Source organism: Neopsephotus bourkii, unplaced genomic scaffold (assembly GCF_033783945.1).
Source record: "Neopsephotus bourkii isolate Nb327-2 ecotype Australia unplaced genomic scaffold, CSIRO-AGI_Nbou_v1 NB_1154, whole genome shotgun sequence".
NCBI lineage: Eukaryota > Metazoa > Chordata > Aves > Psittaciformes > Psittacidae > Neopsephotus > Neopsephotus bourkii.
This window is the reverse complement of record NW_026901640.1, coordinates 2,494,522-2,519,534: the sequence shown is the minus strand read 5'-3', so window position 1 is coordinate 2,519,534 and position 25,013 is coordinate 2,494,522. Positions and strand designations below refer to the sequence as shown.

Below are 25,013 nucleotides of genomic sequence, written 5' to 3'. Positions count from 1 at the left end.
CCTTGTCTCCTGAGTGTGCTTCCCTCGTGCCCTTTCCTGCCAGTCCAACCTCTATCTCGTGTGCTGCTATGAGTTCCAGATGCTGCTTTTCCATACCCAAAGCAAGGAGGTTGGTGGAGGGGGGGGGAAGCTTTAATAACGTGCAGCACCACAGCCCCTGGGAGAAGAGGTGGGCGAGGGGGTGTCAGGGTTCAGCTTCAGGATCAAGTTTATAGCCGGGGAGCTGGTTGCGGCGGAGGCCTGAGCTCCAGCCTCCAGCACACGTACAGGAAGAGCTGACATTGGCGCCCCGTCCCTCCCCTGCCTCTCACATCCTGATGTGATTAAGGAATTCAGCTCTTGTTTTTCTGCCCTTGCTTGTTCCTGTAGGCCTTGCTTCACTCCAGGCTCCGTGTGTGTGTGTTTAAGGGCCCTGCCAGCCGCTCTGCAGGTTGACTCTTTTCTTCTGTTTAATCTTGCAGTCAGAAAGGCCAAGGAAACAGGAGAGAGGGGCAGAGGCGTTGGGAGCAGGGAGCTGGGTGGCCCTGGTGCTGCCCAGGCTCGCTCTGGGTCCCCTCCTTGCACTGGGGACCAGCACTGCAGAGCCAGAGTGGGTGTCACCCCATGCACGGGACTGACAGCATCTTGTGTCTGGGTGCCCCATGGTGCTGTGCACCCCAGGGAGCTGACAGCCAGAGGAACCCAGAGCAAGGACGTGCTCAGCACCCTCCTTGTCCCAGCCAGGTCCAGCTGAGCAGGGCACAGATTTTAGGTGATGTTTTTGCACTGATGCTCAGAGCAAAACCCCAGGCAGCAAGAGATGTCTCTGTAAGGTGGGAGATAGAATCATAGAATGGTTAGGGTTGGAAAGGACCGTAAGATCGTCAAGTTCCAACCCCCTGCCATGGGCAGGACACCTCACACTAAACCATCTCACCCAAGGCCTCGTCCAACCTGGCCTTGAAGACTGCCAGGGATGGAGCATTCACAACCTCCCTGGGCAACCCATTCCAGTGCCTCACCACCCTCACAGGAAAGGATTTCCTCCTTATATCCAACCTAAACTTCCCCTGTTTAAGTTTGAACCCATTACCCCTTGTCCTATCACTACAGTCCCTAATGAAGAGTCCCTCCCCAGCATCCCTATAGGCCCCCTTCAGATACTGGAAGGCTGCTATGAGGTCTCCACGCAGCCTTCTCTTCTCCAGGCTGAACAGCCCCAACTTTCTCAGCCCATCTTCATATGGGAGGTGCTCCAGTCCTCTGATCATCCTCGTGGCCCTCCTCTGGACTTGTTCCAACAGAGTCTGTTCCAACAGATCTGAATCCTTGTCTTCTTCTGGAGGTTTCCAAGCTGACACCACCAGAAGCATGGGATACAGGGGGACCTTCATGTTCTACCCAGTGTCATGGCAGGGATAGTCCTGCTCTCCAGAGCACCCTTGTTGCTGGGTCGGTCCCTCCAATCTCTGCTGTGAACAAGCTCCCTCCTGCCCTGTCCCACAGTCTGTGCTCAGCTGTGGGAACCTCTCTATGAGCAGCTTGCACAACCCTGGAGCTTCCTCCTTGGGCTCAAGTCGCAAGGGAGCTTCCATCGTGACCACCGTCACCCTGGGCGAGCAGATCCCACCCCACCACAGCCGGTCTGCATCCGACAGATGCTTTTCCCCAAGGCCCTTTTGACATCCCTCTGGGCAGCATCCCCCAGCCCCTGTGGTCCAGGCTGTCCCAGCAAAGGGAAGTAAGCCTCAGAGCTCCATCTTCCTCCTTCCCATGGCTAAAAAGTCACAAGGAGAGAAGAGCTCACGGTTCTGTGGTCTGGGGGAAATGATTGAGTGCACAACTCTGCAGTGCTGGGCTTGGTCTGTATTAAGACTAAGAGCTCTTGCATGAGTCCCTGCTGGTGACACATGCCATGGCAGCCTCCACAGGGCAGGGAGCGTAACGATGCTCTTGCCCCTCCAAGGGTTCCTCTTGTTCAGGAGCAGGTCTCAGAGCAGGTCTTTTTGCCTGGGTGCCACCTGGAAACTCTTCCTAGCCCCATCACAAAGATTTGGGTGCATAGGGAAAGGCCTGCGTGGCCTTCATGTGAGGTAAGAACAGTATGGCTCATCCCAGTGTCTCCAGTTCAGGCACTGCAGACAAGTGTCTCTAGGAGAGGGTGAAGGTGCGACATGGTCCAGACATTCCTTCGTGGTCATGAAACTGGAGAACCTGGATCCTTCTGTTCATCACATACAAGGTTCCAGGCCATCAGGAGCATGGCAAAGGCAGACTAAAGTAGGATGCAAATGTTAACAGAGGAAGTCATTAACCATTGAAATGACTGACCTCGAGACACAGTGGCTTCTCCATCACGTGGAGCTTTAAAATCAAGTTTGAGCATCTCCTTCTAAAACATGTGCTCCAGCCCAGCTGGAAGTTTTGGGGTGGGTGCAGGAATGTCTCTGGCCTATTCAGAGATCAGAACAGAGAAGGGGAATGGGCTCTTTGGTCTCCTGGGGTCCTGGATCCAAGTTTCATGTGGAGAGGATCAGCTTTGGTGCCTAAGAACCTGATGAGGCAGCAGTGTTAGAACAGCATTATTAAGGAGAAGCAGCATTGCTCCATGGGATATGCAGCCTAAACAGCCAGGCAGAGCAGCCAAACCTGGGAATACCATGGTCTTACAGAAGTGAAGCCTATAAAACATCACCCAAGGCTGCGGGAAGAGTTTACCAAGGTGAGGAAGAGGGTCTGATTTTAGAACAAGAGCTTGCAGCAGGGCTGCCCCTTCCCTGCCTGGTCACTGCCTTTCCTGCCCTGTTGCCTCCTGTCTCACCTTGTCATTTCCTGGATGTTTACTATGATATAGTTTGCTTGCTTCTTTTGGATGCTTAGAAACAGTCACCCATCATGAGGTGGTGATGGACCATGGCTGACAGGGATTTGTCTACTGGAAGGGAAAGAGCAGAACAAGCACAGTCCCCTTCTGACTTATATCCTGTGCTTTTTGTTTTCTTGCATTTCCTGGAAGAAGGAAGATGATGTGAGGATCGAGGCATTTGAAGATGATTCTGAGGCTGAAGGCAGTGGAGGAGAGATGGACATCAAGGAGCTCAGAGCCAAGAAGCAAGCCCTGGCCAGGAAAGTGGCTGAGCAGCAGCGTCGGCAAGACAAGATTCAGGTAGGATGGGCTGTGTGACTGCAGCACCTGAGCTGGCTGAGGAGCTGCTTTGCTTTGGTGCATGGGCTGATCCCGTGGTGCACAGCCACTTACTTACCACGCTCCAGGACCTTTGGGATGTCACTGGGGCTTCCAGGGTGTAGATGCCTGTGTGTAACCCAGCAGCAAGCTTAGCTGTGGCCCTTTGGAGGAGCCAGGTCAGTGTGTCTGTCCCCACCCAGGGTACAATCAGCCCTGCCAGGCTCTGAGATTGATGTTTTGGGGACTCTGGGACTCTTGTGAAGGGTCCCAGCTTCTCCATGGAGCTGCCAGCACCCCCATAGCTGCCGGATGTAGCGCAGTATGTGCCAGGCAATGAGCTGTCCCCTGGCCCCGGGGGCAGAGGCTCCGTGGCAATGAGAAATCAGCTTTCCTGTGCAGCGGGGCACAGGCTGACAGGGGAGAGGGTGGGATGTGAACAGCAGAGTTCATGCAGGAGCCAACAGCAGGAAAAATAGCCTGTGAGCGGCTGCAGCAGCCAGGGCGCTGCTTGCCGAGCGTTGCCATCGTTATGGGGACAAACAGAGAGGATACAGGTGATCCCGTCCTGGTCCTGCCCTTGGCCTCAGCTGAGCACGTTTCCCAGTGGGAGCCGGTGAATTAAACTGAATGCACTGGGGGGCAGATGCCTGTTGCTTTAAGAGCCATCTCCCATGCATGGCTGTTGGCTGCCTCGCTCCTCACAACCCCTCTTCCTCCAAACCTCCTTTTTTTTCTGCAAGAAAGCCCAGATGAGGATTTCTCAGCAGAGGAAAAAATCCTCGCTGGCTCCCCTCCCCCTCACCTCCGCCCTCTCTAATGCCCAGGGCCCTTCACTTCCATAATTCTTCATTTTCCAGCCTTGAACGTAAGCCAGACACATCTGTCTGGCCATATGCGTGAACTCCGCAGTGTGTGCCGAGGTGGTTGTAAAACAGGGCTGCTGAAGGCCCTACTGGGAGAGCGTGCACATGTGTACCCTCGGGCTACTGGCGCCGGGCCCAGAACCACTGCGCTTCACTTTTCCAAACCCACCCCAAACCTTTCAGATTTCACCCTTTTTTCTTCTTCTTCTTTTTTTTCTTCTTCCATTTGAATTTTGAGCAATTCCGATCGAGGCGAAGGGAGGGGCCACCCCCACCAGCAAGTCCATTATTGTTGGCAGGTACCTTGGTTCCCATTAATATAAGGAGGAAGAAAAGCAGCAGCGAACTGAGTGAGAGATTGGAGAGATGGGCTGTAAATTAAAGCGGCTTGAAGCCTTCCAGCCTCCCAGGGTTGTTAAGCGGGAGGTGTAAGTAAATTCCCCACTTCCCACTGCCTTGTACAGACACAGCAAACAGGAACTGCACATGTTGAAGGGAGGGCAGCGTGCAGCAGATCCCAGCCCCGGCCACCAGCCCAGCTGCAGCAGGGCCCCCCCCGGGACGGCCGCTGCCCATTCTGCAGGGAGAGTGGGGGCTGCTTGATGCTGTCAGGGGCTTTCTCCCCCCCCCCCATCCTTGGCCTGCTCCTCCCTTCCTCCCCAAGCCGTGCTGGGACCGATGCTCACAGGCAGAGAGAGGTCAAAGCGAGGGTGTGGGCAGCTTCAGGGGCTGCACAGCTGAGGTGCACTTGGAGTCTGAAGGAGCGGGGTGGAGGAAGGAGAAGTCCTTGGGGCTGCAGTAAAGTCAAGCAGTGCGTTGCTGGGAACAGCCTGCAGCAGAACCTGTGTGCTTGCCCCCGGCCTCTCCCTGCCCTGGTACCGACCACATGGCTGAGCTCAGGTGGAAAGTGCTGCCTGGGCAGGCCAGCACAGCACCCACTTCCCCTCTCTTAGCCCATGAGCCTTTCTGATCTTCCAAAGAGATTCCATGTTTCCTGGGCCATGCCTTCCCTGTTAGAGCCTAATCCTTTCATTCACTGCTCACCTATGGAGTTCCCACATCAGCTGCTCCCCAAGTCCCCCTTTCACTATCCTAGGGACATCCACAGCTCCACGTATTCATCCAAGCCCAGCAGACGCAGCTCCTGTCTCAGCAGGGCTGAGAGCCTCAGCTCTGCACCCACAGCAGCGTGGCTGTGCCTGCATGGTGGTGGGCTCAGGTCCAGAGAGCCCAGGTGCCGTGGCTGCCTCCCATAGAGCCTTGGATGCTGTGTGCAGGGAGCCAGGGCAAAGCTTTCATCTCTTGGCCATCCGTTTTCTGTCTGTGCCCAAGGGCACCGCGGTGTCATGGCCTCATCTTGTGCTTCTCACAGCTAAATTCAGTCTTTTCCCCAGCGCTATCTCTGCTTTTCCTGTGCTCCCCACCTCTTGCAGATGGACATCATCCACCTGGTGCTTGTCCCTAGTTCATTGCTGCTGCTTACCTGCCCTGCAGGTCCTCATTGCAGCTCCCAGTGTGCTGGGGTCACATTTAAACCTCATGGAGGGGGATTTGATCCTCATTGTGCTCCTTCAGTCCCTGCTTTGGCACAGGGCTGTGGCTCAAGCTTCAAGGGGGTACAGGTCCAGACAGGAAAATGGCAAAAGGGGGTGTCCCTTGGCCAGCACCAGATGCAGAGAGAACAGGAGAGCTCAGCTCCACTCTGCTACGTGAGCTTGGACCCCAAAACCAGCACTCTGAGGGGTGGCAGATAGGTCAGAGCGGGGTTAGGTGATAGCCCCTTGTGTCCCTGGGCTGCCCTTTGCTGCTTGGCCCTGGCTTATGGGCTGCCTGCTGCTTCCTGTCTCCATTCCCAGCCTACCCTTGGCCCCACCAGTTGCCAGACTGAAACAGAGCTGCCTGCCTGTCCCATTGTCACAGCCTGGTGACAGCAATGAAAGAGCAAGCACATCCCTGGGTGCTGTCGGATATGTGGAGGGACGAGAGCCCATGCAGGCAGGTGGACATGAGGAGGCAGCAGTAGCACTTCAGGGCTGTCCCCAGCCAGCACCAGGCCCTTGCAGCGTGCTCCCTGCTGCTTGGCCAAGCCCTTGGTCCATGCTGTTCAGCGTCCTTTGTGCCGCCGCCGCGCGTTGGGAGCGGTCGGGTTTCCTGCCCGGTTGAAAACATCCCACCTGAAACATAACAGGCTCTTCCTCTGGATGCTGCTATTGTTTCACTCAGCATTACAGAAGCAGCTTAAACCCGGGACAGGCCAATTATGACATGTCTTCCCCAAAATAACCACGCTCCTGTCCCTTCCGATGAAGGCCCACGGCCGCCCCCTTTTTAAGATGCAGCCGTTCCTTTTGTGTGGTGCTGCTGGCGGTGTGAGTTCAGCAGCTAAATATAACCGTGTGTGTCCCATTCACGCTCTCCTGGGCGAGCAGGGACAATGCACACGCGCCGGCACGCACCTGCCCGGGAGCCTGCGGAAGGCGGACACCCACCCAACGCGGCTCCGCCACGGCGGCGGCCCCGGGGAGCTACCAGCCACGGGGCACGTTCACTGCTGAGGAAGACGGTGGGAGAAGAAGCCTTGGGAGGAGGAAGCCCCGGAGCAGGGACTCCAAAGGCATTGTTCTCAGCGCTGGAAAATCCGCCTCCGATCCCTGCGGAGAGAGAGCGCACGGGGTTGGGAAGGGGCAGAGGCGCCGGGTTTTTCCCCCCCCCAGTGGGTTGGAGAGGTGCTGGCAGGATGGTGACAACCCATCCGTCCTGGCACAGTGGTGTGACCCTGGATAACCCATCCCAAAGGCAATGGAGTGGTTGTTTGGTCCAAGCTTAGCACCAGGCCTCCCCATGTGCGTGGTATGGGAGATCTGGAATCTGTTTGTGATGCTCCACATGGAGCCCCCTCCTATTCCGTGCCCTCAGGTCTCCCCCGTTGGCACTTTAGTGGCCTGGCTTATAGGGAGACCGGTCCCCCATCCACACTGGAAGCCTTTAACCAAGCATGGTTTCCTGGGAATCCCCCAGGTGATTCCAGCTGATGGATGAGCTGGGAATATGGGACCAGTGCAGAGTGTGTGATCTCAGTGCTGCCACCAGCTGGGGCAGCTGGGGGAGCCACCGCAGCTCCCGCCCGGCTCCCTGGAGAAGCCCCCATGGCCAGAGCAGCCGGATGGGCAGGGGGCTGCGGTGGGAGCAGCTCTGACAGGAGGTGGGACACAGGGAGCATCCTTAGGGAAGCAGGGAGGTCATTGCCAGCCCAGCGCTGTGGCTCTGCCCCTGAGCCATGCAGTGTGCTTAACCCCAATGAGACAAGGCTAAAATCTGCACTTGGGTCAGGGTGAGGCTCAAACCGCTGCTGTTTTAACCACACCGCTCTCCTCAGGGCCTTCTCCAAACCCCACCTCCCTACAGGGCACCATCTCCCTGCCCATTGGGGAAACTGAGGCACAGCAGGGCCAGCATGGGAAACGGGGCTCATTTAATGCCACGATCCCAGCGCAGAAACCAAACCCTCAACATCATCCCCATCCCTCCCCTTTCCCTCCCCACGGGGGTCCATTCCCCACGGCCCCAGCAGCAGGGTTAAGGCAGCGGTTCCCCGCACATGGGCTCCCTTTCATGCCTGGCGTGGGGCCAGGCAGCGTCCGCATGAATCAGAGGCCACTCCTCTCCCCCCCCCAAACCCCCTTTGGCCGGAGGTTTCTGCAGCCTTTTACTCACACAAACAAAAATAAATCTCAGCGCCGGCCTCTGAACTCGGCAGAGGCGAATTTCCCTCTGTGCTCCCCGAGCGGAGCGGCCCGGAGCTTGGCACGCTCCCCATCGACCTCGCTCTTTCACTCCCGGCGCATCCTGTGTCCTTCTCTCACCGGGCGGCCCGGCGAGCGGAATGGGACGTGACGGCCGGCACAGGCGTCGCGAGCGGCTGCCAGGAGAGAAGCCAGTGCCACCCATGAGATGATGCCTGCCCCCTGCACCCCGTGTTGGAGGGGTTGGTGAGCAGGGTCCTGCTCCTGAGCTTGTCTGGTGAGCTGTTGCAGGCAGGGAGATGCGCTGGAGTGTAGGTTTAGGTCTGCCACCTTCTCTTGCTCTTGTAGGATTGGTGTTGCCCGTTGGAGTTTGGGGTGGTTTCAACCCCTCTCCTCCCCTTCCTGCAGTTTTGGGGCCATTGAGCTCTTTAGCTGCTTCGCAACTTCCATCTGGGTCTCTGCGTTGGCTGATAGGGCCCTTCTGGTGGAGCTCAGTGGGGACAAATGGCTCCTCTGCATCCCCAAAACCCTGGGGACAGACCCTACCTACTGCTCCCCTCATGGGGAAGGTGCCAGGATTGACATTCCCGCCACCCCTGGATGAAGGCAGGGATGGCATCCTGGCCATGGCAGCATCTATATGGTGGCGCTGGTCCCATCACAGCTGCCCCTGTGCCATAGGGCATGCGTATCCTCGTGGTGATGTGCAGCAGACAGGACCTGGCACCCTCCCTGCTCTGCCCATCACTCCTTGGGCTCGGTGGGAGCTGCAGCCCCAAAACTGGTGCTGCCAGGAGGAGGGTGCGAGGCACGTGGTGAGGTTAGGGTTGCTGCCTTGATTTAAAGCCAGATGACAACGCTTGGAAATGGATTAAAAACCACTTCTTTCCGTGGCCACTGCTGGCCCCGTGCAGCTTGTCATTTCAGGGTGCCTCCGAGGCTTTGGTGTGGGGATGGGAGGCTTCAGATCCCCCCCCTGTGCCCCATAACATTGGGCACAACAGGGTCTGCAGTCACCTCCTGTCCCCAGGGCACAAGAGTGGGTGCAAGCCCAGTCTCACAAGGGTTTGCATGGTGGATGTGATCCACAGCAGTGCTGCTGTGCTCCGTGGGTGACCGGTTCCTATTAGAGGCAACAAACAGCTAGTCCAGGGAAGCTATTTTTAAGCAGAGGAAGCACTAGAATAGCATCCTGAGTTTTTTAAGCCTGTGACTTACTAAAGAGCCCAAGTCCTTCGATAGCGTCAAAAGCAAGATGTGAGCTCTTGGGTCCCACTTTGGCAGCTGGCATTGACCAGAGATCCAGGTGCAACCCCGGGGGGGTTGTTAGTGAGACCCAGCAGACCCTCCCCGTGTGAGTGTGAGCACCTCTGCTCTCAGCCAGGGACAGGACTGTGAGTTTCCAGGGCTGGAACCCACCTGGTTTCCCAGCTGGATAGAGTAGGAAAAGGCAAAGCACATGCAGGAGCTGGTGGGACAGGGAGGGAGATACTCAGCCAAGCATCCCCACCCCACAGACCTCCCCTCTGGCTGCCTGCTCAGGGTCCCTGTGTTAGGATGCCTTTGGCAGCACTTGTGTGTCCCAAACTGGTTTGTTTTGGCTGTTGTTGCCTTGAGCTGTTTCCATGTGGAGCCCCAGAGCCCTCACCCTCCAGCCCCGCTTTCTCCCTGCTGTTTTCTCTCAGGGTTGGTCTCTTGGCATTGATGCAGATGATCCTGGCAACTGCCAGCCCACAAATGGGACAATTCCCAAAACACCTCCACTTTTCAAGGCTGGTCCCAGTTCTCCATCGAGCCTGGTTTCCTGTGCTCCCTTGGAGGCTTTTGCCATCCCATTCACATGTGCTGTAACTCTACAGAAGCTGGTATTTGAGGTGGACAGGGGGGATGGATGCAGCCTTCAGCCCCTTTGCTGCAGGAGGCGTGCGTGCCACCGGGCTCATCTGCTTTCAGAGTGCACAGGTCATAGGGCTGACATCCTCCTTACTCATCGTGTGTCCTTCTCCTCCAGGCTGTGCTGAAAGACCAGAGTCAAATGAGGCAGATGGAGCTGGAGATAAGACCTGTCTTCCTGGTGCCAGACACCAACGGGTTCATCGACCACCTCAGCAGCTTGATAACGCTGCTGGACTGCAGGAAGTTCATCCTGGTGGTGCCCCTCATCGGTGAGTAGAGCCAGTGCTATGGTGGGGGCTTCTCCTCCTCTCCCCATGCCCATAATGCTTGTGTGGTCTGGAGCCTCTTGGCTCCTGCCATGGGGCTGGCCTCTGTCCCCATCTCATCCCAGCTGTGGCCAGCGTTCGGACCGTGTTTCCTTTCTCTTTGTGAGCGCTCAACAAACTCCTCTCCTCCTGGTGCATTTGGGGGTGCCAGGGGTTGGGAGAGGCAGGGGGGTGTTCAATGGGATCTGGAGGGAATTCTGGAGGGAGCGAGGAAGAGGAATTGTTAAACAATCAGAGCAGATAGCTTATCCCAGCTGAGCTGGGGCTTAGGCAGCCCGAGCAAGCGGCCAGCCTGGGTCCCAGCGTCTCCGAGCTGCTCAAGCCCGGCCCTTCTTTTTATCCTTATAAAGCTCGCAGTAAAACACAAGCTGGTTCCCGTTATTGGTAAACATTCACCCTGGCAGATAACAGCCCTGCTGCTGGGTGGTCTCCCGGGGTGGCGGCAGGATTTGGTTGGATGCCTTTGCTGGGATTGTTTGATCCGGGCTGGAGGTGCCGTTCCTCCGGCCCAGTGTCACTCCGGCTCCCGACGTGTCCCGGCTTCCAACCTGGCATTCAGATGATCCCAAAGGGCAGCAGGACTGGAGCAGGGATGAGCCTCAGATAGCCCACAGGCTGCCCCATCCCCGTTGCAGCCCCAGGAGGTCGGGGATCAGCCATGGGCATCCCCAGCATCCAGGTAATGAGGTGTATGCTTGTGCTGATCTCCTGGCCTGCAGCACACAGGGCTGCCTGCCTGCCCTCTGAGCCATGATGGGGCTTCCTTCTCAAGGCCTGGTGTCCAGCAGACAGCTCTGCCTGCCCCAGAGCCAACATCCAGCTGCTGCCCTTCCCTATGGAGTGAAGAGCCTGGCTCAGGAGGGATTCCTGGGGTTGAGGACAAGACCTCTGGATGCGGGGAGCAGGGCTGGCCACCTGCCCAGCTCAGCACGGGAGCTGCCAAGTAGCTCCATGGCTTGGCACTGCAGTGCCAGGGCTTTGTGTGGAAGGCAAGGAAGGCAATAGCACCAGCAGAGCCTGGGCAGCCTTGAGGGCTGCAGAGTGTGTTAACACCTGAGAGAGCTGGGACTTGCCCTGAGCCGTGGCTCTGCCTCTCGGTGTCTTCCTGTGGTTGTCTTGAGGCTTCCCCATCCAAACCCCAGCCAGGGACAGCAGCTACAGGAGAGCTGAAAACCCTGGTCCTGTCCTTGTCCGAGATGCTGCTGCCCTCAATCTGTGAAAGGATCAAAAGGATCCTGGCCTGCTATGGGCAGGAGGAGCAGCAGACTGAGCACCTTCAGTGTTCTCCTGTCCTGCTGCCTCCCTGCACAGCCCATCATAGCGGACATGGATTAACTCATCTCCCACTGCTGAAGCACCCTGAAACCAGTGACTCCTTGCCCATGCTGGTTGTTGGTCACATTCCACCTTGTCCTCCAGGAAAGCCATCAATGGTGAGACCCGGGTGCAGGCAAGAAGAACCCATCCCCAGGGATAAGCCAGGGGGTGCTGAGAGCAGAGGGCCTGGCGCCATGTCCCATCACTGGACCCAGAGATCCACATGGGACACTCTTCCCTGGGATGCAGCAAGGGGTTAAGCACGCAGCTTCTCGTTGGGTTTGTTTCTCTTGCTCTTTAACCTGCTCTGTGCTCCTTGAAGCTGACCCCGCCATGGAGAAGCCAGGCCTGGTGCAGAAGCACAAACAAGCCTCCCCTTTGAAGCCTGTTTAGCTTGGAAGCAGGAAGGCGGATTTCGGGAGGGAATACCAGCTTTTCCTGTTTGATGTTCCGTTCTTGCACGGCTCCCCCCCACCCCGGGCCCAGGCGTGCATTGTGTGGAAATGGCAGCATCAGGTCGGTAGCAAGAAGAGGCTTTGGCCAGCAAAGAGCAAAAGCAGCTCCATGCAGCTTTAATTTGAATACCCAGACAGTGAGTGCCAGCCTCACCATGGAACAGAGCGATCACGCAGGCTCCCCGGGCAGTGATTCACAGCACTGGGGAGAGGCCTCAGACCCCGAGCTCTCTTCCCCGAACCCCCAAGGAATGCATAGTTCCCACTTGAACTCAGGACTTGGCTCCAGGCTCGGAAACAATCTTCAGAAATGAAGCCATGGCTAAAACACACAGTGTGAGTGCAGAGCCTGCCTCGCGCACACGTGCGCACCAGCCCAGCCAGGGATGCTCCTGAGCACATCTGGAGGCACCCTCAGACCCGCCTCGGGGGGCATCTTGCTCCCCCCCCCGGGATCAAGGGGCTTTTCCAGCAGCCCCAGTGCCAAAGAGCGGGTCCCTCGTGGGGCTTCTGCTGGGCTCCAGGAGCAGCAGGACAGGAGGCTCTCAGTGGGCTCCAGGTAAACAGGCTGGGAATCTGCCCGATCCCAGTCTTAGGTTTGCTTCAGGCAGCATCTGTCAGGACAGATGCACAAAAGCAGATGGGTGAGGTGTTAAAGAGAGTGCTCCTGAGAGGGCAGCTCCGGGTGGGAAAACAGGGCCAGGACTTGTGTGGGAAGCAGTGCTGGATCCCACGTGTGACCATTCCCACATGCACCCCTGCAGCAGCTTTCTGTGTCTGCAAGTAAGCAGAGGGAGCTGGGAGGTGCAGAGCTGAGCACTGGTTTCCCAGCACCCTGGAGCACACAGGGATGTGCTGTCGGTTGTGCTGCAGGAGCAGTGATGCTCCCAGTGTCCCACAGAGCAGAGTGAGGTGTCCATAGGGAGTGTTCCTCCCCACTGCAGGGGCGAGGTGCCCGTGCCCTCGGGGCTGAGCCAGGTGACCCATGGAAGGCAGCAAAGCTTTTCCAGACCCGCAGCCAAGTCCAGGAGCACAGGGACACTGCAGCAGCTGAACCCAGATTTCCTGAGCCAGCTCCCAGTGCCCCGGCCCCGAGGCCTTGGCAACTTGCGTGCTCCAGCAGCAGGTCACGGGAGCACCTTGTCCCATAGTAACTGTACCTCCTCTTCCTGTTTGAAGTGATAAACGAGCTGGATGGCCTGGCCAAGGGCCCGGAGATGGAGCACCGGGCTGCAGGCTATGCCCGCCAAGTGCAGGAGAGAGCCAGGAAGTCCATCGAGTTCCTGGAGGAGAGATTTGAGAGCCGGGACAACTGCTTGAGGGCTCTGACCAGCAGAGGCAACGAGCTGGAGTCCATCTCCTTCCGCAGCGAAGACACCACTGGCCAGAAGGTAAGGAGCATCCCATACACGGAGGCAGTGCTGCTGGGGGATGGAGGCTCTTTGCTATCATCTCCTTGCAGGGAAACCAGGGGTTCTGGGGTCCATGAGCTCTGGCCAGGGGGTGGCTCTGTCCCCACCTCTGCAGGCAGCTGAGCCAGCTCCTGTGGGCTGTGTGTGCTTTGGCTCAGAGCAGTGCTATCAGGGTGTCCTGAACCAGTGCAGAAGTTGGTGGTGATGGGGATGCAGGTTTTCATCCTGCCAGGGTAACGTCGCCCTTTTCTTCCAGGGCAACAATGATGACCTGATTCTGTCCTGCTGCCTCCACTATTGCAATGACAAGGCCAAGGATTTCATGCCCTCCAACAAAGGTAAGACACCCTCACATCCTCTTTGTCCCTTCTCTGCTGCATTCCACAGACTCTCCTCCTTCCTTTCTCTTTGGAGCTGATGATCCCTCCCACATTTTGCCTCTTTCAACACCAAGGTGCCACCTCCTGCCTCCCACCAGCCCCAGGCTCCTGCATGGCCAAATGTGCACCTCCCTTGTGCTTTGGGGTTGCCCCAGCCTGTGAGCAGCCCACTGTAAACGTCCCCAGAGCTATTCCATGGTACTGGCAGCAGTGATGAAGGGCCAGCAAGAGCCTCCTCCCCCTGAACCGTGGTGCCTCCTGTCCAGGTCTCTTTTTCCCTCCCAGTGCCAGACTGGCATCAGCCACGTGTGCAGGGATCAGCCATCCCCCAGGCTGTTGCCAGAGCAGTGGGAATGGGAATCGCATCAGCAGCTGCCCAAGAAATCAACCCGCATTTGTCAGTGCGAATTCTTAGCAGCTTAACTTGTCAGATCCACAGAGAAACCGTCACCAAATGTTTATGTGCAAATGATGCTGAATTTTGAAATCATGTGGATTATGGGGAATGGGGCCTGACAAGCTGACAGCCTCTGGTTTGTAACAAGGAGGCGCGTCACCAGCGCGGAGCAGAGGATGTTTATTGTTACACAGTTCTTAAAGTGTCCGCGTAAAACCACCCCATCCCTCTTCCAGCAGCCCTCAGCCCCAGGCCTGGCCTTCCTCTGAGCTCCTCTTCCTCATGCCATGGGCCAGCCAAGGTGCTCGCCCTGCCATGCTCAGCCCCAACACCGTGACCGTAGCCCGCGTTCCTGGCCACGCTCCCCTTCCCCTCGTCCTGCCGCTCCCTGCGCAGCCAAGCTGGGCCCATGTTGGGCTCCCATAAACTCTGTTTTTTCCATTCCCGTCCTGGCTCGGAGGCACTGTGTTTCCTGTGCTCATAGGAACAGTCCTCTGGTCACAGGACCCAGCTGCTTACACATACCCCATATGCTTCCCCTGCTTCGCACACACGTAAGCGTGGCTCCCACATCCCAGCCCTGCACGTTGCGTGCGGGGCAGCTCATCCATCTGGGGGCAAGATCCCTTCGGTTCTTTCTCAGGCTTCGGCTCTCCCTGGCTGGCTGAGCCCCAGCCAGGAACGCCTTGGTGTCAGTGGCCACTCCAGAAGAGCTTCACACACACACAGAAAGAGAAGGGGTGGTTTTAGATCTTCTAACGAGATCACCAGAATAATAGCACCAGCTTCCTGCTGGAGCCAGGGTCGTGGGGCGTCTTCCTGGCCTGGCTCAGGCAGAGGGACCTCCTGTTCCCTGCCGCCTGCACCGCGCCATGCGGGCAGCACGGAGCCCTTGGTGCTGCTCCACGGCCTTCCTGCCCCAGTGATCCCAATTCACCCCCCACGCAGCACTGAGAGCGGGGAGGAGGCAGCTTTGGGATGCAGTGCTGTCGGGTGGCCCTGCCATGCCCACAAGGAGGTTTAGGGGGGGGTTTATGGGATGGTTCCGATCTTCCCGCTGCTCTTGCTCTCGTTGCAGATGATCCCATCCGTTTGCTCAGGGAAGTGGTTTTGCTGACGGACGACCGGAACCTCCGAGTCAAAGCGTTGACCCGCAACGTGCCCGTGCGGGACATCCCCACCTTCCTCAAGTGGGCTCAGGAGGGTTGAAAAGGGGCCGAGCAGCCCCCCCGAGCGAGTCACACACGCAGCCTGTGAACGGTGGCAGACCGGCTTCAGCCGCAGCACCACCGCTTGCCAGCCCACCATGAACAATGCACGCCACGTCTTCAACCCACCCCAGAATGGCCAAGCTGAGAAGGGGGTTCCCCCCCCTGCACCCCAGCACCAAGGGCAGACCAGCCGGGAAGGTCATTGCTGTGGATGGTTCACGTGGAGGCTTTGGGATGTTCAGGGTCCCACCGGCCTTTGGGCAGTGCCAGAGTGGAGCTGGTGAGCCCCGTTGGCAAAGGGGAGCTTTGGGTGAGCCCCGGAGCACCAGCCTTCTGCTTAGTTTGCTTGGTTGCAGAGAGCTCGAGTCACACGTTGGTGGCTCTTTGGGTTGGTAGGCTGCATAGGGCACAGAGCAGGGCCACGCCAGCACGGACTTTGGGATTGCTTAGGGTAGCTTGTGCCCCATGGAGAGGCCGTGGACATCAAGGGCAGGTTCCCTCCTGCCCCTGCCTGCGTGGCCCAGGCAGCCCCTTCCCCACCCCACGCATGGGGGGCTGCTTGTGGAGGTGTTTGTCCTCCCCCTGCTGCAGGGTTTGCTCGTTGAGGTTCATTTCTTTCACCGTAGCTTAGTTTTCAGGTGCATTGCCCCTCCCTGCTTTGCTGGGGGGGAGGCTTTGAACACCCCCAGTCCCCCCATAGCTGCTTTCTGTCCTGCTCCCCTGCCCACCCCAGCCCCTTCCCTCCTCCCCAAACCCCTTAGTCCCATCCCTTTGGACATGCTTTTGACCCAAGACTCAGCTTGAACCTAACAGAATTCTCCAGGGACCCCAGAACCAGCTGTCCCACAGGTCCCATGCATCCTTTTATTGCCACTTGCTCCTTTTCATGCGCGTGACCCTGCTTCTGCTAGAGACATCCATGGCTGGGACGGTCCCCACCTGAGTTGCCCCTTCAGCATGGATGGAGCTGGGAAGGGCCTTATCACTGGGTTCAGCTACAGCATTGGGGTGCTGCTGAGCCCCACCATGTTGTCCCAGTAAGTGCCCAGTTACACGCCAGATACAGAAGCTCAGAGGGAGCATTAACCCACGAACCAGAGCTACTGGAGCTCTGTCAAGCCCCAGTCCCACCAGCGGAGGATGGGAGTGACCCTTTGGGGTACCACGGCCATGGGATGCGGAGGAAGCAGCAGGATGGAGCCCGGCGTTTTCCTTCCCTGTGTGGGTGGCTCGGTCCCGGTGTCCGCATCAGGAAGCACGGTGTTATCCCTGCCGGAGCCTCGGCAGCGATGGAGACAGCGATGGGGACAGCACATTAACCTGTTCTGCTCTTCACCCCAGCCCCACTGCCCACGAGCAAGGGTCCGTGCTGCAGGGCAGAGCCTGGCCAACAGAGACCTCGGGGTACCCATAAACTGTGGCACACACAGCACCCCCCAGCCCAGCGCCGTGCCCAGCACCAGTTGTAAGCAGCACATCCCGGACTCTGCCTTCTCCTCCATGCTGGCTGGGTTTAAATGTATGTTTTCTATCAGGGCTTTGCACGGCCCTTCCCGGGGTACCCTGCAGGACACCAACCACAGGCTCAGCCATGGGAGATGAGGCCTGGGTACCACCGATGAGCCTGGGGCCATCAGTGCCAGGCTGCTGCCCTGATCCCGTGTCCGGGGCAGCGTTGGGGTTGGTTTGGTGAGATGGTTGTAACCAGTTTTAGCATTAAACGTTTCTCTGCACAGCGCGGCCTCTCCTTTGCCATCAGCGGGCGAGGTGCGGTTGGAGGTGGGGCAGGGCTGGCACTGGGAGGAAACGTTTGTGCTTCCAAGGATAACCACGGCTCTATCCCACCTTCATCCACTGCTCCCCTCAACCAAGGCACACCATATACACAGCAAAGCCCCTCACCTCCCCTCTGGGCATCTCCCGTTATCACCTCTCAGCACCGAGCAGGGTGTCCCATCCCATCCCATCCCGTCCCCATCCCGAGAAGGCTGATTCCACGCACGTTTAATGTCACTTTATTGCTCATTTGGTTTCGACTATATTAAAAAAAGAAGGGGCAAGGAGCCCAGGTACAAACCGGACGTGATACAGAGGGGGGCCGGCGGCTGCCAGCTGTGCTTCGGGGGCTGCCAGCCCTGGGGACCCCAAGGAGGGGACAGGAGGGGGACCCTGGGCAGGAGCGGCCAGCTCAGGCTAAGGCACAGTGGCTGCGAGGCCTCGGGGACACCCCCCCCCATCACCACCACCACCACCATGGGGCCTCGTGTGCAAAGGAGAGGAGGGGAGAAGCTTCACATTACCCCAGGCAGAGGGGTCGGCGTCGGGGTCAGGGCCCGGGATGGGCTGGGGGAGCTTTGCCCACACTGAGCATAGGTGGGACTGGGGGGGGGTCCCAGGTCACTGCAGCCCCATGCGCTCCCCCCAGCCCCATAGCTGACAAACCAGACCGCTTTGTCTTTGTCGTGCCCCCCCCCCCACCACCACCATCACCCCGGCCCTGCTGGGGATGGGCATCTTTGGCAAATAGTGATAAAAGAGAGGATTCGAGGTGAGGGCGAAGCCGCCGGGTCCCGTCCCCCCCCCGAGCATCCCTGATGGCTGGGGCAGTGCCCAGGGGCTCAGTCTGTGACAGGCCCTGCCCCAGTTCCCGAAACCACCACTGGGATCGGGCTGGGAGCTCAGTGCTTGCTGTGGTGAGGGTACCCCAGCCCCATGCACCCCCAGCACCGTCCCCCTCTGTCCGGCTGTCCCCGCGCTCCCAGCATGGCCATAGACAGGGTTGGGGTCTGGAAGGCACAACCCAGCCCCACGCTCGCCGTTCCCATCGGGAAGGCTGCCGGCAGCGACGGATCAACTACTCACGGGCACAGTCCGGGTCCCGCTGCGGCAGAGCCGCACCAGCGTCCCCCCTTCACCGGGGTGGCCCTGAGGTAAGGAGCGGGCTCGTGTCCTCCGCGGCCTCCCAGCTCCTGCTTCGCTCCCAACGGGGGGGGGGAGCCGCACCACGAGCTCGGTCCCTGAATTCCCGGCTTCTCCCGTGGCGGGATGCGGGATGCGGCTCCCACGGCGCCCTCCGCTTCGAGCCAGTTCTGCGGGGGCCATGGGGGGACGAGCACCCATCACCTTCCTGCCGTCCCCATCACCACGCGGGGCAGCGAGGGGACCCCAGAGCCCTCCTCACCCCCCGGCTGCGCCGGCGCTAGGGCGGCGAGTACCGCTCTATGGTCCGGGCAGCCTCGGCGTGGAGGTGCGGAGCCTGCACCAACACCTCGGCCGCTTTGTCCTGGCTCAGCCCCAGGTGCTCCGCTGTGAACTTGGCCAAGGGGTAGAGGCTCTCCATGGCCTTGGGGTCGCTGAGGAAGTGCGAGGTGTGCGAGAGGAGCTCGGCCGCCTTCTCCTGCTTGAGCCCCAGCTGGTCGGCGGTGAGGCGGGCCATGGCGTAGACGCTGTCGGGGAAGTCCAGCTTGGCTTTGCCGTCGGGGCCGGCCGCGTGCATCTTCATGTGGCTGATGAGGTTCCGCTGCTGCGCGAACTTCCCTCCGCACACCTGGCACTCGTAGGGCTTCTCCCCGGAGTGGATGCGCATGTGCTCGGTGAGCCGGTACTGCCGCGTGAAGCGCATGCCGCAGGCGTCGCAGGCGAAGGGCTTGAGGCCGAGGTGGCTGCGCATGTGGCGGGTCATGGTGCCGCGCTGCGTGAACTTCTTGCCGCAGATGGTGCAGGGGTACGGGCGCGTTAACCAGTGCGTCTTCTCGTGCTGCCGCAGCGTGGCCGGGTCCTTGTAGGACTTGTCGCAGGACGAGCAGCGGTACGGCCGCAGGATGTCCCCCAACCCCGCGCCGCCCTTATCCAGGAAGGGCACGGCCTGCTCGGCCGCTGCTTTGTGGTACAGCTCCTCTTCGTTGTGGGCCTCCACGTGCGCGTTGAGCTGCTCGGAGCTGGGGAAGCCCTTACCGCAGGGGATGCAGACGTACAGGTTGTCGCCCAGGCTCTCCGGCTCGTAGCCCAGGTGGTTGCAGTAGCGGTCCAGCGCATCCCCGGGCGAGGGGCCCTCGCTGCTGCCCGTCTCCTCGCTCGTGCTGTTGTCAGGCTCCAGGTCGTTGCTCTCCACGCTGGGGTAACGAGGCTGCGGCGCCGCGGGCGGCGATTCGGCCTTTTCCTCCCGCTCCAGCTCCTTCTCCGCCTCCCCTTCGTCCAAGTAGGGCCCGAGGGGCTCGTGCTTCATCCAGCGGTACATCAGCTCGCGCCCGTCGGCGCGCGGCAGCGGGGGCTCGGCGCAGGGCGGCGTGCTGCGGAACGGGTCCGGCGCATGCGGGTGCCCCCCGGGCTCCCCTCCCGGCGGCGAGTCCTTGTAGGCAGCGGCGTGGGCACCCAGGAGGCCGGCGCTGACGGGGGGGCTGTCGTGCCGGGGGGGCAGCGAGGGCTCGCGGGGCTCTGCGGGCAGCAGGCGGTCGGTGGGCAGGAGCTGTGCGGAGGGGCCGGTGGGGCTCTTCTTGGAGAGGTCGAGGCCGCAGGGCGGGGAGCAGTGGCGCTCGGGGGGGCAGAGCCCATGGGGGTGCAGCGGGGTGCCTTGGGCGGCCGAGGCGTAGAGCTCCCCGCACTGCGTGTTGAGCGGCGCCGACGGCTCCACGGGCGGCAGGTCCACGGGCCGCGGCGTGCCCGAGTAGCAGGCCTGGATGACCGGCGTGGCGGCGCGCAGCCCCCGGCCCAGCTTGTAGGGCGCGTAACCCCCCCGTAAGTGGCAGTACTTGCCGCTGCGCTTCAGCTTCTTCTTGCACAAGGCCACCAAACCGGGGATCTGGAGGTAGCTGGCGGCGGCCAGCACGGCGCCCAGGCTCTGCTCGCCGCCCGGCTCGCACTCGCCCAAGCGGCCGGTGTAGATGAAGTCGAGGATGAGGCGGAAGATGCCGGGGCTCACCATCTCGTGGTCCAGGTTGAGCAGGTTGTCGTGCACCACCAGCGACTTGAGGTAGGCGCTGCTGGCCGCCAGGATGTTCTTGTGCGCGCGGAAGAGCGCGTTCTGCACCACGATGATCACGTCGCACAGGAAGCCTTTGGTGCGCTGCGTGTTCAGCTGCAGCAGCAGCTGCCGCGAGTGGCTCGGCACCTCCATGGCGTCCAGCATCCCGCTCCGCACCCGCCGCCCTGCAACACACCGCCCCGTCCGTCAGCGCCGGCACCGACCTGGAATGGGGAGGGGAGGGGAGGGGGGGCGAGGGGTTGACCCGCACGTCGAGGGGTTCAACCCATGTGTGTGTGTGTGGAGCTGGAAGGGGATATTCGGGGGCTCAGCCCCGCACGCTGTATGTGGCCGCTCGGCCGGTGCCACCGCTTATATGGGGGTCGATTGGGAACGAACCGGGGTGGACGGGGGGGGGGGAACGGGAGGGGGGTGAGAACCCCCGGAGGCTCTTGGAGAAAGTGACATCACCCACGGCCGCCGCCAGCGCCGCGCCCCGGGGCCCCATCAGCACCCGGCACCCCCTCAACCACCTGCGGACCCCCCCCTCCACTCCGACCCCTGCCCCTCCGCCCGCCCCATCGGGGGCCGCCGTTACCTGCCCCGCGGTCCTCCCCGCTGCGCCTCCCGCTTCTTATGCGCCCCGCTCCCGGGAGGCGGCCGGTGGTGCCCCCCCCTTCCACCACCACCAACACCGGAGCCCCCCGCCCCCGTTTCCTCTGCACCCCCCCCATCACCTCGGGACCTCCCTTCCCCGCCTCCGGTCCGGTGCCGGGCCCCAGGTGGGCAAAGCCAAAGCGCCCGCGGAGCTGCGCCTTGGGGTGTTTCTGTCCCTAACGGCTCCTTGGTGCCCCCCGTCCCCGTCCCCGGTCCCTTTCCCCTTTACCTGGGCGCCCGGTGGCCTCCGCCAACCAGCCGAGGTCTCGGTGAACTCTCATGGCTCAGCCCCGGGGGGGCCGCCGCCGGTTGCTGTTCCCCTCCACCCTCCTCCTCTTCTGCTGCTGCTGTTCCTCCATACCCCGCGCTCCCGGCCGGTCCTGCGGAACGGGAGGAGGAGGAGGAGGAAGAGGAGGAGGAGGCGGCGGTGGAAGAAGCAGCAGCGGTTCCTCGGGGTTCCCGACGCCGCCAGCTCGGAGGTGAAACCCGGGCTGCGAACTCCCCCTGACCCCGGCCTGAACTCCGAGCAGCGCCGCTGGCTGTTAAAGGGACGGCGGGAGGTTTTCCTCCTCCCATCCCCGGGCGGGGCACCGACAAGCCGGGCCCCCCCTTCCCTCCCTCCCCTCCCTCCCCATCCCGGTCTCCTCCTCCTTCTCCGAACCCGTTTCCCCCCCCCCCATTTCCAACCCCGGTCTCTTCCCATCCCGACCCCGCCGCCCCCTCGGGGGTCTCCATCCCCTGGACACCGGCCTTTGCCCGCCCCGCCGGGGCTCCCCCGAGGGGCTCCCGGCCCCACTCGGTGGCTCCGGGTAAATGCTCCTCTGTGTGTGTGTGTGTGCCCCCCCCACCCCATCCCGCCCCGTCGGTACCGCTCGCAGGGCTCCATCTAGCGGCTCCGGTGCGCTCCACCGCTGCCCGTTACCGGAGCCGGCTCCTCCCTGCCGCAGGTGCGCGGTGGGACCCGACGGGACGGGCGGTGGGGAAGGGTCCCGCGAGGGTCCGGCTGCTGCGTTCGCTGCACGGGGCTTGGTGCTGAACCCATGGCGGGGGGGTAGCACCCATTGGGTGCTGCGTTGGGTGCTGAGGGGGGACCCCAATGGGTGCAAGCGATGCGGGGAAGGGGTTTTTAGGGTGGGGGGGGGGAAGCAGCCGGCCCTAATTTGATGCTGGTGGGGGAAGGCACAAAGCGGGGGGGGGCTCAGCGCTGGCGCCCAGATGTGCGGCGGCGGCTCAGGGTGGGCCGGGGGCTTGCGGTGGTTTGGGATGGGGAGGAGGAGAAGGGGGGGGGCACCACGTTTCCATCCCTTAAGGGGCTGCTGGGCCGGGGGGGGGCAGCGTCGGGTCCCCCCCGTGGCGCTGGGGGCAGCCGCGTCTCGCTGCTTCGCGCTTTCACTTCTCCTTTCTCACGGCCGCAGCCTCTTGCACAAGAGCGAAGCAGCGAGGAGGGCACCTCCGGGCCGGCTGCTCAACAAGGGGGGGTCCCCGCTGGCACCCCTCAACCCGCGGGGTGTTGGGGGCAGCCCCGGTGCTGTGGGGGGGTTTCACCCCATGACCCTGGTCCTTCAACGAGTGGGATCCCGGCCCCTGGGGCAGGATTTGGGCATCCCTGAGTGAAGGAGAGATGGGTGTTGGCATGGAGGTGGTACCCGCATCCCTGCTCAGCATCCCTCATCTGGAGCTCATCCTCACGTTCCCATTGGACCCAGCTCGCTCTGGGACACCACCCTATGGACCAGCACAGGCTGACACTACCCGTGGGCACCCTTCCCTGCTCCCCATCTTGGGCTCATGCCTACAGGAAGCATCGGGATCCTGGGAGCGGGACGTGGGCGACCCTCATTACAGAGCCACGGTTCAATCCCAACTCCCCGGGCACTCATTTCCTCCCCTCCCTTTATCGTTTTCCCTGTTCCCCCCTCACCACCACCTCAATTAAGGGCTGGAAGTGTTTCAGGCTCTGGCAGCGAGCTCTGGACGTCGCTGTGAGCGATGGCTCCCGCGGGCTCCGTCCCGGTAATTTATGGGGCTGAGCTGCATAAATCACTGCAGCGAACGGCTCCCAGACAGCTGCTCCCCCCCGGGGCCGGCCGGGACCCCCGCCTGCCCCAGCTACCTGCTGAGTGATGCCGAGCCCTTGGGGCAGCCACCAAGGTGTGTGTGAGGGGGGGAGGATGGAAAAACCTTCACCTTTTCCACCCATTTTGGCACCATTCCCCCCATTCCCGGCCTCTCCCAACAGAGCAGGGGGTGGATGGGTGCCCGCAGGGCATTGGGGCAGGTGGAGGTGGGATGGAGCAAGTGATATCCCCATTCCCATCATGTGGGGGGGATCCCAAGCGCTGTGCCCGAAAGCTGCTGGGGGTCCCCATGGATGAGGTTGGATGGGGCTTGGAGCAACGTGGGCTGGTGAAGGTGTCCCTGTGGCAAGGGGTTGGAGCTGGATGAGCTCTGCTGTCCCATTCCATGCCGGGATTCCTTGGTTCTCTGACCTGCAGCCCTGAGGGATGGGAATGGCCGAGCTGCGGGGCTGCAGGCAGGGAACGGGAACGCGCAGGGAGGGGGAAAAAGGGGGCATTTTCGCCTCAATGTGCTGAGCAGATTGGAACCAGCTCTGGTTAAGTCATTGGCTCTGTTGGGAGGTCTGAGCTGGAGCGTCTCCCGCCCGTGCCCCCTCCCCACGATCAATCAAAGTTGCAGCAAATTAGCCCAGATGCTGGGAGATTCGGTTCAAATCCAGCTGTGGTTTGGATCGCGTTCGCATGCCTGGCTTCATGTGGGACCTGGGCTCTTGGACAGGATACAGCCCCCCGGTCTCTGCAGGGCCCTGCTTCCCAGCGCAGCCTCTCCCCAAAGCCCACACACATGTCTTCCATTAGGGCGCGTTGGCCAGCCGGGCCGCATCCGGCACCGCCGCCAGCCTCAGCCCCCGCTGCCTCCTCACACTTCATCCTCCCGATGGAGATGGGCTATGGGAGCCCCCCGGCCCCAGCACCGCGGCCCCTGGGTCCCCTCTGCAGTTTGTGACAGCCAGCGCTGCGCTGGGGGTGCATGGGTGATGCTCACCCTGCTCGTGGGATGCTCACACTGAGCCCTGCCTGCTTAAAGCCGGACTGAGACACGGGGCACTGCTGGGGTGCCTGCGAGGTGATGGGAAGGGTACAACCCCCCCTCTTGGGCTGCGGTGGATGCCATTGGGTGGGCAAGGGGACCCCTTCTTTTGGGGTGATGCTCAGGTGAATGGGGGCTTGGTGGGGCAATGGGAGCCCAATGGGCATGCATGGAAATGCTTGGTTGGACAAAGGTACCTACCCCACAGGGTGGTATTTCATGGGGTCCTTTCTCCTGAGGGGATGCTCAGGTGCACAGACTCATGCAGTGACTGGGGTTGAGGACCTCAGGAGTTATCACCCACCCCTCAGCTAAAGCTGCCCAGGGCCTTGCCCAGACGCCTTTTGGCCATCCCTGAGGATGGTGACTTCACCCCTGCCCTGGACAGCCTGTGCCAGTGCTCCCCTCCTAGGGAAAGATGCTCGGTGCTGGTCAGTGAGGAGCTCCATGGGTCAATCTGTGCCCATTGCCACTCATCCTGGCACTGGGTACCGCTGAGCTGAGCCTGGCTCCATCCCCCTGCACCCTCCCTCCAGGATGTACGTGCGGGGACCCAGTGCCCTGAGCATCCTCCAGGCCGAGCAGCCCCAGCTCACCCATAGGAGATGCTCCAGTGCTTTGGTCTTCATTGTGCTCCTTCACTGGGCTCTTTCCAGTGTGTCCACACCTCTTGTACTGGGGACCCAGGGGTGGCTTCCCCAGCGCTGAGCACAAGGGAGGGATCCTCATCCTCATCCTCACCCTCCTGATGCAGGACTTCCCCTTGTTGCACTTAATGAGGTCTCTGTCAGCTGGAGGGGGCAATGGGACCCCCTTCCCCATGGGGTGATACCTGATGGGGTGATGGGACCCCTTCCCTGTTGTGTGACATGCAGGCAGGTGAGGATCCCATCGCTGTGGGGTGATGCTTGGAGGGATGATGGGACCTCTCCCCTTATGAGTGATGGATCATGGGGCAGCGAGATCCCTTCCTTGTGGAATGATGCTCAAATTGAGTGAGGAACACTTCCAGTGGCGTGATACTTGGGGAGGGGGAAAGAGAGGTGATGAGACCCCCTTCTCTGAGGGATAATGCTTCCTGAGGCAATGGGACCCCTTCCTTGTGGGCAGTCAAACAAGGGC

General features: G+C 60.9%; 2 protein-coding genes across 6 annotated transcripts in view; one reads left to right on the top strand and one right to left on the bottom strand.

Annotated features, from left to right (window-relative positions):
* Window positions 1-15,817, top strand: part of SMG6 (SMG6 nonsense mediated mRNA decay factor) — a 106,073-nt gene extending 90,256 nt beyond the window's left edge. For 2 of the 3 annotated variants that reach the window (XM_061363407.1, XM_061363405.1), the window contains exons 15-19: window positions 2,996-3,145; window positions 9,784-9,937; window positions 12,946-13,157; window positions 13,435-13,516; window positions 15,034-15,817. In XM_061363407.1, coding sequence (XP_061219391.1) covers window positions 2,996-3,145; window positions 9,784-9,937; window positions 12,946-13,157; window positions 13,435-13,516; window positions 15,034-15,164 — 729 coding nt within the window. In that variant the 3' untranslated portion in view covers window positions 15,165-15,817. The remainder of the gene's footprint in view (window positions 1-2,995; window positions 3,146-9,783; window positions 9,938-12,945; window positions 13,158-13,434; window positions 13,517-15,033) is intronic. The other variant, XM_061363406.1, reaches the window with a different exon arrangement.
* A 2,458-nt stretch (window positions 15,818-18,275) lies between these two features.
* Window positions 18,276-21,672, bottom strand: HIC1 (HIC ZBTB transcriptional repressor 1). 3 transcript variants are annotated; one of them, XM_061363418.1, is made up of 3 exons: window positions 21,653-21,672; window positions 21,013-21,322; window positions 18,276-20,311 (listed from the first exon to the last, which is right to left on the bottom strand). In XM_061363418.1, exons 2-3 carry the CDS (start codon window positions 21,062-21,064, stop codon window positions 18,366-18,368), a joined length of 1,998 nt encoding a protein of 665 aa, XP_061219402.1. In that variant the 5' UTR covers window positions 21,065-21,322; window positions 21,653-21,672; the 3' UTR covers window positions 18,276-18,365. The 3 variants fall into 3 exon arrangements, with proteins under 3 accessions (XP_061219402.1, XP_061219404.1, XP_061219401.1); XM_061363420.1 differs by lacking the exon at window positions 21,653-21,672 and having other exon boundaries at window positions 18,276-20,350; window positions 21,013-21,430; XM_061363417.1 differs by lacking the exon at window positions 21,653-21,672 and having other exon boundaries at window positions 21,013-21,429.
* Window positions 21,673-25,013: the final 3,341 nt, after the last annotated feature.